This window comes from Schistocerca gregaria, chromosome 5, assembly GCF_023897955.1.
Source record: "Schistocerca gregaria isolate iqSchGreg1 chromosome 5, iqSchGreg1.2, whole genome shotgun sequence".
Classification (NCBI taxonomy): domain Eukaryota; kingdom Metazoa; phylum Arthropoda; class Insecta; order Orthoptera; family Acrididae; genus Schistocerca; species Schistocerca gregaria.
In genome coordinates, this window is record NC_064924.1 from 643,774,371 (window position 1) to 643,786,951 (window position 12,581).

The 12,581-nt window shown below is 41.1% G+C and overlaps 1 protein-coding gene across 1 annotated transcript in view; it reads left to right on the top strand.

Moving 5' to 3' along the window:
* LOC126273018 (cleavage stimulation factor subunit 1) overlaps positions 1 to 12,581 on the top strand; it is a 110,661-nt gene that overhangs the window by 59,053 nt on the left and 39,027 nt on the right. Inside the window, exon 7 of the mRNA XM_049976390.1 lies at positions 9,013 to 9,163. Within this exon, the coding sequence (XP_049832347.1) occupies positions 9,013 to 9,163 (151 nt within the window). The remainder of the gene's footprint in view (positions 1 to 9,012; positions 9,164 to 12,581) is intronic.

Consider the following 12,581-nt stretch of genomic DNA (forward strand, 5'->3'; position numbering starts at 1 on the left):
TCCTCTGTTCAAACATCTGAAGTTCCATAACACCTCGCTGGCCTACTTCTGTCATCGAGAGAGCCAGTTCAGGCCTCCAATCTTCTTCATATTGTGAGAGAGCTGATGCTGGAGTGATGCATTTGACACCCCCATGCTGTGAAAAGTATCTCCACTGTTGATAGCAGAGACATATGTAGACTTTTCTGGTATATTAACTGATTACATTCACATCAGGTCTGCTAATGGAATCATCTAGACACAATATTTCCGCAGTCTGTCTCGTCGCCATCTTCAGGTGAGAAAGCTGTCTGTTAATCTTGTTTTTGTGGGTTGCGTCATGGAATAGACACACTAAACCGTACCCTGTATCATTTTAATTGGCTTCATCCTAGCATTTAGTTTCACAGTGGAGGTCAAATGGGGTAGAAAACATCTGTATCTTAATGTAATGGTCTACAATAAGGCCAGTGGGACTGTGGGACACAGTGTTTATCAGAAAATGATGCATGTGTGCCATACGAGTTGTCATCCACTGTGGCAATGTAAGGGGTCCTGTGAACATTGGAAAAGAGGAATTACACCATCTCAGACACAGAAAGCTTGACACTAGAGCTGGAACACCCTGTGCTCATGCTCAAGCAGAATGGCTACACAGACAAACATATCAATCATGCCTTTGAGTCGGACCTCAGCCAGAACCAGCGGAAAATGCATGTAAATCAGTGGCCTTCCTACCATGTGCAGGTGGCGTGTCTTCAGAAATAGGGCAGATTTTAAAATCATATAGCATCAGAAATGTATTTCATCTGCCAGCCAAGATTAGAGCATTCTGGTTTGCTAAACAGTGATGTAGGATTGAGGAAGTCTTGACATTTATCAGATCCCTTGCCAGTGTGGGAAAATGTATATGTACCATTAACAAGAGATGCATTGGGCATCGTTGTCACGCACAATGGTTGCAGTTTGATAAATTTGCAATGGCAGAGCACTTCCTTATTGAGGGACATAGAATATTATATGATAAGATACAAATGTGCCGAATCCATTGGAATTAGACTGACAGACAACATAATAAATATAGACAAAGCTTATCCATTAGGAAAGATTGGGAATCGTGGTGTATCTGACACTAGCAAACCCAGCAATGCTTTGCAGTTGCTGAATATGTATGGAATTTGATACATGCCCTAATCTCATTCTGCCCCCTTTATGTCTGCTTCTGTAGCTGAGTGGACAGTACGACAGACTGTCATGCAGGGAGACACCAGGTTCAGTCCCTGGCCAGATTGGAGATTTTATCTTCTCAGAGATTTTGTGGTGTTGTGTTGCCCGAATCATTATTTCATGATCATTGAAGTGAAAGTCAACAGAGTGGCATAAAATAAAAATGACTTGCACTAGCAGCCAGAAGACCCAAGACCAGTTCTCCTGGCGAAAAATTTCATGTGATCATTTCATTTCCCCTATCTCTTTTGACCATCTCCTCCTCCTCCTCCCTCTCTGTGTCCATCTCCTACTCCTCGCTCTCCCCTCCTCTCTCTCTCTCTCCATCACCTTCTCCCCCTCTCGCTATGCATCTCTGCCTCCCCTGCTCTTTCCATTTCCTACTTCCACCATGCTCTTAATTTCCTCTCACCCTACCCTCTCCATTTTGTCTTCACTCTCCCTCTTCCATTTCCTACTTCCACCATGCTCTTAATTTCCTCTCACCCTACCCTCTCCATTTTGTCTTCCCTCTCCCTCTTCCATATCCTGCTTCCCCCTCTCTCTGTCCATTTCCTCCTCCACCACCTCCTCTTCCCCCATCTCTCACACCTTGAACCTTGTTGATTGTTATTGCAAATGAAACCTTGATTCAGAATTGAAGTTGTGTAAAATAAATGGTTAAAGCCAGTGAGATTATTAATATATGGGGTATGAGAGAGATCTCTCTAGCAGATGGATCTGTGAGGATTGTAGCTTGAGTGGCAGTATTTCACATAATTTTAATGTGCGAATGGGTAGGATTATAAAGTTTCAGAGAGTTCAAATTCCATAGGAGTTGTTGTTGTTGTGGTCTTCAGTCCTGAGACTGGTTTCATGCAGCTCTCCATGCTACTCTATCCTGCGCAAGCTTCTTCATCTCCCAGTACCTACTGCAACCTACATCCTTCTGAATCTGCTTAGTGTAGTCATCTCTTGGTCTCCCTCTACGATTTTTACCCTCCACGCTCCCCTCCAATACGAAATTGGTGATCCCTTGATGCCTCTGAACATGTCCTACCATCTGATCCCTTCTTCTGGTCGAGTTGTGCCACAAACTACTCTTCTCCCCAATCCTATTCAATATTTCCTCATTAGTTATGTGATCTACCCGTCTAATCTTCAGCATTCTTCTGTAGCACCACATTTCGAAAGCTTCTATTCTCTTCTTGTCCAAACTATTTATCGTCCATGTTTCACTTCCATACATGGCTACACTCCATACAAATACTTTCAGAAATGACTTCCTGACACTCAAATCTATACTCGATGTTAACAAATTTCTCTTCTTCAGAAACGCTTTCCTTGCCCTTGCCAGTCTACATTTTATACCCTCTCTACTTTGACCATCATCAGTTATTTTGCTCCCCAAATAGCAAAACACCTTCACTACTTCAAGTGTCTCGTTTCCTAATCTGATTCTCTCAGCATCATCTGACTTAATTCGACTACATTCCATTATCCTCGTTTTGCTTTTGTTGATGTTCATCTTATATCCTCCTTTCAAGACACTGTCCATTCCGTTCAACTGCTCTTCGAAGTCCTTTGCTGCCTCTGACAGAATTACAATGTCATCGGCAAACCTCAAAGTTTTTATTTCTTCTCCACGGATTTTAATACCTACTCCAAATTTTTCTTTTGTTTCCTTTACTGCTTGCTCAATATACAGATTGAATAACATCGGGGAGAGGCTACAACCCTGTCTTACTCCCTTCCCAACCTCTGCTTCCCTTTCATGTCCCTCGACTCTTATAACTGCTATCTGGTTTCTGTACAAATTGTAAATAGCCTTTCGCTTCCTTTATTTTACCCTTGCCACCTTTAGAATTTGAAAGAGAGTATTCCATTCAACATTGTCAAAAGCTTTCTCTAAGTCTACAAATGCTAGAAATGTAGGTTTGCCTTTCCTTAATCTTTCTTCTAAGATAAGTGGTAAGGTCATTATTGCCTCACGTGTTCCAGTATTTCCACGGAATCCAAACTGATCTTCCCCGAGGTCGGCTTCTACCAGTTTTTCCATTCGTCTGTAAAGAATTCATGTTAGTATTTTGCAGCTGTGGCTTATTAAACTGATTGTTAGGTAATTTTCACATCTGTCAACACCTGCTTTCTTTGGGATTGGAATTATTACATTCTTCTTGAAGTCTGAGGGTATTTCGCCCGTTTCATACATCTTGCTCACCAGATGGTAGAGTTTTGTCAGGACTGGCTCTCCCAAGGCCGTCAGTAGTTCCAATGGAATGTTGTCTACTCCGGGGCCCTTGTTTCAACTCAGGTCCTTCAGTGCTCTGTCAAACTCTTCATGCAGTATCGCATCTCCCATTTCATCCTCATCTGTATCCTCTTCCATTTCCATAATATTGTCCTCAAGTACATTGCCCGTGTATATATAGACCCTCTATATACTCCTTCCACCTTTCCGCTTTCCCTTCTTTACTTAGAACTGGGTTTACATCTGAGATCTTGATGTTCATACAAGTGGTTCTCTTATCTCCAAAGGTCTCTTTAATTTTCCTGTAGGCTGTATCTATCTTACCCCTAGTGAGATAAGCTTCTACATCCTTACATTTGTCCTCTAGCCATCCCTGCTTAGCCATTCTGCACTTCCTGTCGATCTCATTTTTGAGACGTTTGTATTCCTTTTTGCCTTCTGTATTCCTTTTTACTCCATAGTAGTATTCTAACTAAAATCAGATAAGCCACAACTAAATCTTTCCTGTTTCTGTTAATACTGGCTACGAGAAAGAAAATAAACAGCAAATTATTGTATATACAATTTATATTTAAAATTATCTGTAAAGAGAAATAATATATATATGAGAGAAACAATTTGTCTAATGGTTTAAATGTGTTGCTATCATAGGTAAAACTAACTGTGAGAAAGAAAATAAAACCACAAATTTTCACAGCACAGCATTCTCCTCGCAGTCAGTTTTAACAGAAAACTCATACATTATTGTTTAAAAAAATGAATAATGTCAGTCTGAATGTTAATAATGTGAAAAAATTTGAAGTAAATTGCTCAAGAACTTTTCGACTTTTCGAGGTATTCACTAACTGTGTGTGTGTGTGTGTGTGTGTGTGTGTGTGTGTGTGAAGAGCTGTAACACTCCTTTTATTTCACAAAAGGTTCCAGATATAAAAAACGAGGTTTTCCGAAACTGATAGTTTGCTGAGGGACGCATACTGTTTTGTAGGGATAATGCTCTGGACTCCGGTATCAGCCGAAATATTGAAGCAAGTTTTTTTTTTGTTTTTTTAATGAAACCTTATATTTTTCATAAGTGGATTCAGTAGCTCTTGGGAAGACAGTTAGAGTGATATAGCACTTGTTAATATCGACATTGAAACCTTTGCAAAAGCATCAGAGAAAAGTACAAAAATTAGAAAGAAACATTGCCAGAGGTGGCTCTTGCAGTGTAAACACTGCCAAGCAGAGCTCTCATGCCAGGCTCCATCGTTATACACAGCAATACGGTCCTATACTACTACGATAAAAACTCATCTTCTGTATGATATAGATAGGGGGCCATGCATGATTTTTGTGTATGGAACTACAGCATATGCTAACTTCTGGCACATCAGATGGAGATAAGGAGAATTATTTCAAATGTATGGGGGCAGGCTTGTCAGTATGTTACACAGCTGATAGCTCCAGCTGTGGTAAATTCCACTTAGTCCCAAACCAGAAATGCCAAATTTCCTGTTGTTGGTAGGTTATTGCCCCTGAGGTGGAGATTGTGGTGCTGATACTGGAGGATGCTGAAGTCGTAGTGCTGTGGATGGTAGGTCTTCCTGGAAAATATATGCAGGCTTGACATCGTTTATGGTAATAGTTGTGGGCTTTCTGCTTACACTGTGTCCAGCATCTACATGGTTCTTCGTAGAATACAGTATAGGCCAGTGTATGGAGGTTGTAGTTGTGTCCGTTTGTAGCATTGCACGTGAGCAGCTTCCTAAGTTGCGGGGCACGTAAGTGGTCAGTATACCATATCTGGAGGCTGTGGAGGATGATATTTGAATGACATGGTATCTTAATTGCAGATGGAATTCCTGTTGATCTTGTGTTGTTGATGGTAGAGATCTGGCCAAATTGTCCAGGAAGATGCAGTGGTTCACCATAGACCAGTTCCACAGCAGAGTGTCCAAGTACTGCTTATATGTCATTCATAGGCCCAGGAAGACTACCGGAAGAGCAGAAGTCCAGGACATTCCATGGCACATTAATGCCACCTTCAGGGAACAGTACCATCTTTCAAATATTTTACCACCGGTGGGGTGGTAGGTGGTAGTCGTATGATGTACATATCTGAAGAACTTTATAAGCTATGCGAACAAAAGCGATTTGAACTGGAAAACCACCAACTGGTGGGTGCACGTGGTGGAGCACTCTACACTGTTGACATTGAACTCATATCCATGTCCACTCTTGGAAATCTCTCTCCATCCCTGGCCAGACGAAAAATTATTACACATGGTGAAAAGTTGAGTGGGCTACAGGTTGGCACAGATTTTGAAAACTGTCGAAGACTTGCCACCAAAATACAGTCAGTAAGGATGTCATGAACTTCCCTGTCAAACATCACAATTAAGTTAAGCCTCTTGTGCCAGAAACATTGATTAGTTGTAACCTCATTGCCAAAGAGATATTACTGATGAAGGTCTGGAACCTTGGCCAGTTCTAAAAAGTCTGTTGGCTGTGACACATGAAAGAGAGTTGGTCACCACATTGAAATGCTGGAAATTTGCTTCCTGTCTGTGCTAAATTGGCTTATAAGTTCCAGATGGTGGTAATGGCAGGGAGAGTAGTTGATGCTATTCCATTTGAAGCATATATTAGTGGCTTGTGATCTGTGTAGATCGTGAGTGTCATTGCTTCTGTTTGTAGGCAGAAATATTTAACTGCCTTGTACGTGGCCAGGAGCTTGCGGTCATATGCGACAGTTTGCGCGAGAAGTACACAAGCCAAGAATAATCTGTCCATTGTTACTGTACCTCGCCAACAGCAGTGTGACTCGGGTCCACCACTAATGCCAAAAGTGTGTCAAGCTTAGGGTGTGTGAGTAGTGCTACATTTGCCTTATTCTTTTTTTGCGGCCTTAAAAGTAGAGCACATTGCTTCATTCCACTGCACTCGAGTCTAGCTTTGAACTGTTGGGTGGTAAGTGCTGCATTCAACAGTTCTTGCAGAAAGCATGGGTTGGGTATTGGTGGTCAAAATTTAACATTCCTAAAAATCAGCATAACTCTTTGATAGTGGTCAGTTGCACTATCTATACAACTGCCTTGACCTTCTCAGTTAGTGGTAGGGAATCTGCAGATGATATTTGGTCACCTAGGAATTACCTAAGTTTGCCCAAACATGCACTTTGCCATATTTAATGCCACACCAAACTACTCCAGACGTTTAAATACCTCTTGAAGATGCTGGCAGTTTTTCTCCCTGGTGGCCAAAAACACAAATACATCGTCTAAGTTGGCAAAGCAAAATGGCTGACCTCACAAAATGTAATTGATAAATCTTTGGCAGGTTTGGGCAGTGTTTTGTAATTCAAATGTCATGAATCTGCTTCCGAAAAGCCCAAATGAGGCAATTTTTGCAGTCTTGGTAATGTCTTTCTCCGTCACAGATATCTATATGTGCGTGCTTTGGCACAGTTCAAAATGCTGAATACTGTTGTGCCTACAGCACCTAATTGTTGTCATGCAGCAAAGGCACAGGATAGCTGTCAGGTACAGTTCTGGAGTTAAGTGCATGATAATCACCACATGCATGCCAGGCCCCTCCTTTCTCCGGGACGAGGTGTAGTGCGGATGAACACAGGCTACATGATGACCGGAGTATTCATTCTTTAATCATCGCATAAACTGCTGCTTCACCGATGGCCAAACAGTCGAGTGCCAAATGCCTTGGTCTGTAAGAAACCAGAGGACCATCTGTAGTTTAGATATGAGGCACCATATTGTGTGACACTTGGGTAGGTGCACTTGGAGTTCTGCCCAAAGTTGGAAACTGTCTTAGCAGAGAGGCGTACTCTGCACCACATGTCTGCATCAACTTAGTGCTGTACACTGATATATTGCAGTGAGAGCCTGCTGCCGTCAGTTCAGTAATGCTATTGACCAGACAAGCATTGGCTACTTCCAGTAATAGACAATAATGTGCCAAGAGATAAGCTCTGTAACATTGGTGATGGTGAAGTCCCACTTGAGTGGATGCTGCAGTCCCAAATTCAACGTGATCTGCTGCATTCCATACATTGAGATGGATGAATTACTAGCAGCAGTTAACGGGATGCCATCAGCTGTCTACAGCTGTGCTTCTTGTTAGGATGCTTAAATTTGAGTAAGTGTCTATCAGATTCTTCTGATCTTACATTCTATTACTAATGAATAGCTGCCATGACTTTGGGGGGAGTCAGTTGCACCCAACTGCCACTGGAATTTGGGTACGAACATGGTCCTGTACATTTTCAAGTACCACCTTGCGACAGCGGCATGCCAATCTGCATGCAAAATGTCTCCGCTTTTGTCACCAATGAGTCAAACTCTGTCCACACAACTGTTGCTGCCATCCTTGTACCGCTGTCATTGCACGAACCTGGGCATGTGCGCTGGCCCCTTGAATATGATCAATGAGCTCCACCACAGTTTGCAGTGGCATTTCCATTTGTGGTGCCACAAATGCTTTGACCTTTGGCAGTAGTGTGCTGCTCTGCAGTGTGCATAGTAGATTGTGCAAATGATGTATATATTGCAATGGCTTGCGATCACTTATGCGTACTTGCATCAACACATCTTATACTTCTGCAGTGTAGTGGTGATCCAGTTGACTCATGCTGAGAGCAAATCTGTTGGCGTAGACTGTAATTCCTGTGTAACAAAAGTTGCCTTCTAACTGTACAAACCATAGAATCGAGTTGTTCATCCACAACAGAGGCACGTGGACTGTTATTCTGGACACTGCAGGCATGTCGGTCATCTTTCATAAGAGTAAAATCCAGTGGTGGTTGTTCAACATTCTTTAACTCACGTCGCTTTGGGTTCAACACTTGTCAAGTACACCTCAATTCAGGTCGTTTGACCTTCGCAAAATGTGAACACACAGAGACTGGAGGTTTACTGGAACAAAATACTTTATTGCGGCAACTGCATTTTAGTGAACAGGGTGAACAAGGAGCAAAGTAATAATTACTGTTCATCAAGTATTGATTAGATTGTAAACTCTGAGGTAAATCATTCTGGGATGTACAGGTACTTGAGAGTAAGTTAGTAAGCGATTACTACTCAACATGCATTGAGAGAATTGAGAACAGAACATAAAACACAGAATATACCAAACATATAAAAATTCACAATATACAGAAATGTAAAGTCTTATTAGAAAACCACCCCCAGGGGCTGGTGCAGAAGCTGCTTGACAGCTGTGATTCACCTGTTACCCCACACTCAACGCTACACCACTAAACACATTAGCACCATTGGTTGATGCAAACTTGACAGTCAACTGCAGTGATGACATGTAACCGTGTAGCAGAATCTGCAGTGTTAATGGAAATAGGTACAGCCTCTCTCATTTTTTAATGTTGTCTTCACGAAGGAATGGATTAAGAAAGTAAGCTTTTAACTCTGTCATGTTGTCTTATGTGTGTACATTGTGCTATGTAATTAAGCATTCAGTCTTCCAGATAATTTTGTTGTGGGAAATCACCTTTTTATGTGTTTCAGTTAGTTATTTGCTTGTACTAGTAGATAATTCTTTGTTGTTGATAAATGGCTCTATTGTAGGTACTCACCTGATGGCAAGATCTACACATCTGCAGGTCGTGATGGTAGCATCAAAGTATGGGACGGAGTTTCAAATCGTTGTGTAAATACCTTCATGAAAGCTCATGACGGGGCTGAGGTCTGTTCTGTTTGCTTCACTCGCAATGGAAAGGTATAATTATCTCTATTGTGACATGTTTATTATAGTTTTTTAAAGAAATATTTTATTATAAGCTTAAGTCTTCACATGTATATCTGTTTCCACTTTTATGGTGATTTTTCTTTACTTTATTTAATTTATGGCAGATATGGTCCTTTATTTATTCCCAGACTTGTACCTACGCTCCCAACAGCAAGATAAACTTTGTTCATCCAGTACACTTTAACATTTTTCAACACTTACAGATTTCTTTGAAGAAATTGATTCTCAAGAATTTCAATTTTTGATAATTTTCATAGTAACAATGAATCATTTTCCACATATTGAGTGTTTTCCAATCATATTTGTAGTGTCTTTTGTGTCCAACCAGCATATGTACATTTTATCTGCCTCTTTATGACTTCATATCTTCTCTTCTTTTAATGAAACTGTTTTCTAAAATAATTCTGAAAGCTAGAGATTCAGTGTTATTTTTAGTATGTGGATCTGTCACTTCTGCTTTGGTCGTTAATATGTTCTGTAAGTTGGCTATAAGTAGACTTCCCTCATCTGTTACAGATAAGGTTAGTATGTAAAATAAAGGAAAGATAACCACTCACCTATAGCCCGCTGATGGGTGGTGCACAAAAACACAGCAGAAAATAATACTTATACTAGTTTTTGAGCTACTGCTCTTTCTCTGTTAGAAATACACACATTCACACACACAACCACTCAATTGCATGTGCCTGTAGCCATGAGTAGAGTTGACAAGCACTGTGATGCACCTTTTCACTTATTCAAAATCTAATTAAGAGTATACTGCAAAAACATGACACAAACACTCGAAACGCACAACTGCTGTTGCACCCATTGTGTTTGCTAGCTAACATTGACAGGAAGACAGATACTTAATTGATTTAACTCTTGCTGGTGAGAATTGGTATTCAGCATTGTAATTGAAGACAAAATGTGACTTTAGTAATTTGAACAATGGAAACCCCAGGCAGCAACTATTTAGGAAAAGATAGATTGATACTTACTGTAAAGATGACATGTTAAGCTGCAGACAGACATAGTTAAAAGACACTCTCACCAAGCTTTTGGCCACAACCTTTGTCAGAAAACAGAAAAAATACACCATTCATTCACATAAGCAAGCACACCTCGTGCATACATAACGGCCAACTCTGGCAGCTTAGGCCACTGAGTTGTTGTAGTTGGCAGTCATATGTGCTTGAGGTGTGCTGGCTTATGTGAGTGAATGGTGTGTTTCTCTTATTATGGTGAAGGCTGTGGCTATATGTCTTTTAATTATGCCTGTGTGGAACTTAATGTGTCATCTTTACAGTTAGTAGCAATCTTATATTTTCCTACATTACCTGTATTAATTTTACACAGATATGAAGTAGCCCTCCCCCCATGAACCATGGACCTTGCCGTTGGTGGGGAGGCTTGCGTGCCTCAGCGATACAGATGGCCGTACCGTAGGTGCAACCATAACGGAGGGGTATCTGTTGAGAGGCCAGACAAACGTGTGGTTCCTGAAGAGGGGCAGCAGCCTTTTCAGTAGTTGCAGGGGCAACAGTCTGGATGATTGACTGATCTGGCCTTGCAACATTAACCAAAACGGCCTTGCTGTGCTGTTACTGCGAACGGCTGAAAGCAAGGGGAAACTACAGCCGTAATTTTTCCCGAGGACATGCAGCTTTACTGTATGATTAAATGATGATGGCATCCTCTTGGGTAAAATATTCCGGAGGTAAAATAGTCCCCCATTCGGATCTCCGGGCGGGGACTACTCAGGAGGATGTCGTTATCAGGAGAAAGAAAACTGGCGTTCTACGGATCGGAGCGTGGAATGTCAGATCCCTTAATCGGGCAGGTAGGTTAGAAAATTTAAAAAGGGAAATGGATAGGTTAAAGTTAGATATAGTGGGAATTAGTGAAGTTCGGTGGCAGGAGGAACAAGACTTCTGGTCAGGTGACTACAGGGTTATAAACACAAAATCAAATAGGGGTAATGCAGGAGTAGGTTTAATAATGAATAGGAAAATAGGAATGCGGGCAAGCTACTACAGACAGCATAGTGAACGCATTATTGTGGCCAAGATAGATACGAAGCCCACACCTACTACAGTAGTACAAGTTTATATGCCAACTAGCTCTGCAGATGATGAAGAAATTGAAGAAAAGTACGATGAAATAAAAGAAATTATTCAGATAGTAAAGGGAGACGAAAATTTAATAGTAATGGGTGACTGGAATTCGAGTGTAGGAAAAGGGAGAGAAGGAAATATAGTAGGTGAATATGGATTGGGGCTAAGAAATGAAAGAGGAAGCCGCCTAGTAGAATTTTGCACAGAGCACAACTTAATCATAGCTAACACTTGGTTTAAGAATCATGAAAGAAGGTTGTATACGTGGAAGAACCCTGGAGATACTAAAAGGTATCAGATAGATTATATAATGGTAAGACAGAGATTTAGGAACCAGGTTTTAAGCTGTAAGACATTTCCAGGGGCAGATGTGGACTCTGACCACAATCTATTGCTTATGACCTGTAGATTAAAACTGAAGAAACTGCAAAAATGTGGGAAATTAAGGAGATGGGACCTGGATAAACTGAAAGAACCAGAGGTTGTACAGAGTTTCAGAGAGAGCATAAGGGAACAATTGACAGGAATAGGGGAAAGAAATACAGTAGAAGAAGAATGGGTAGCTCTGAGGGATGTAGTAGTGAAGGCAGCAGAGGATAAAGTAGGTACAAAGACGAGGGCTGCTAGAAATCCTTGGGTAACAGAAGAAATATTGAATTTAATTGATGAAAGGAGAAAATATAAAAATGCAGTAAATGAAGCAGGCAAAAAGGAATACAGACGTCTCAAAAATGAGATCGACAGGAAGTGCAAAATGGCTAAACAGGGATGGCTAGAGGACAAATGTAAGGATGTAGAAGCTTATCTCACTAGGGGTAAGATAGATACTGCCTACAGGAAAATTAAAGAGACCTTTGGAGAGAAGAGAACCACGTGTATGAATATCAAGAGCTCAGATGGCAGCCCAGTTCTAAGCAAAGAAGGGAAGGTAGAAAGGTGGAAGGAGTATATAGAAGGTTTATACAAGGGCGATGTACTTGAGGACAATATTATGGAAATAGAAGAGGATGTAGATGAAGACGAAATGGGAGATACGATACTGCGTGAAGAGTTTGACAGAGCACTGAAAGACCTGAGTCGAAACAAGGCCCCCGGAGTAGACAACATTCCATTAGAACTACTGACGGCCTTGGGAGAGCCAGTCATGACAAAACTCTACCAGCTGGTGAGCAAGATGTATGAGACAGGCGAAATAACCTCAGACTTCAAGAAGAATATAATAATTCCAATCCCAAAGAAAGCAGGTGCTGACAGATGTGGAAATTACCGAACTATCAGTTTAATAAGCCACG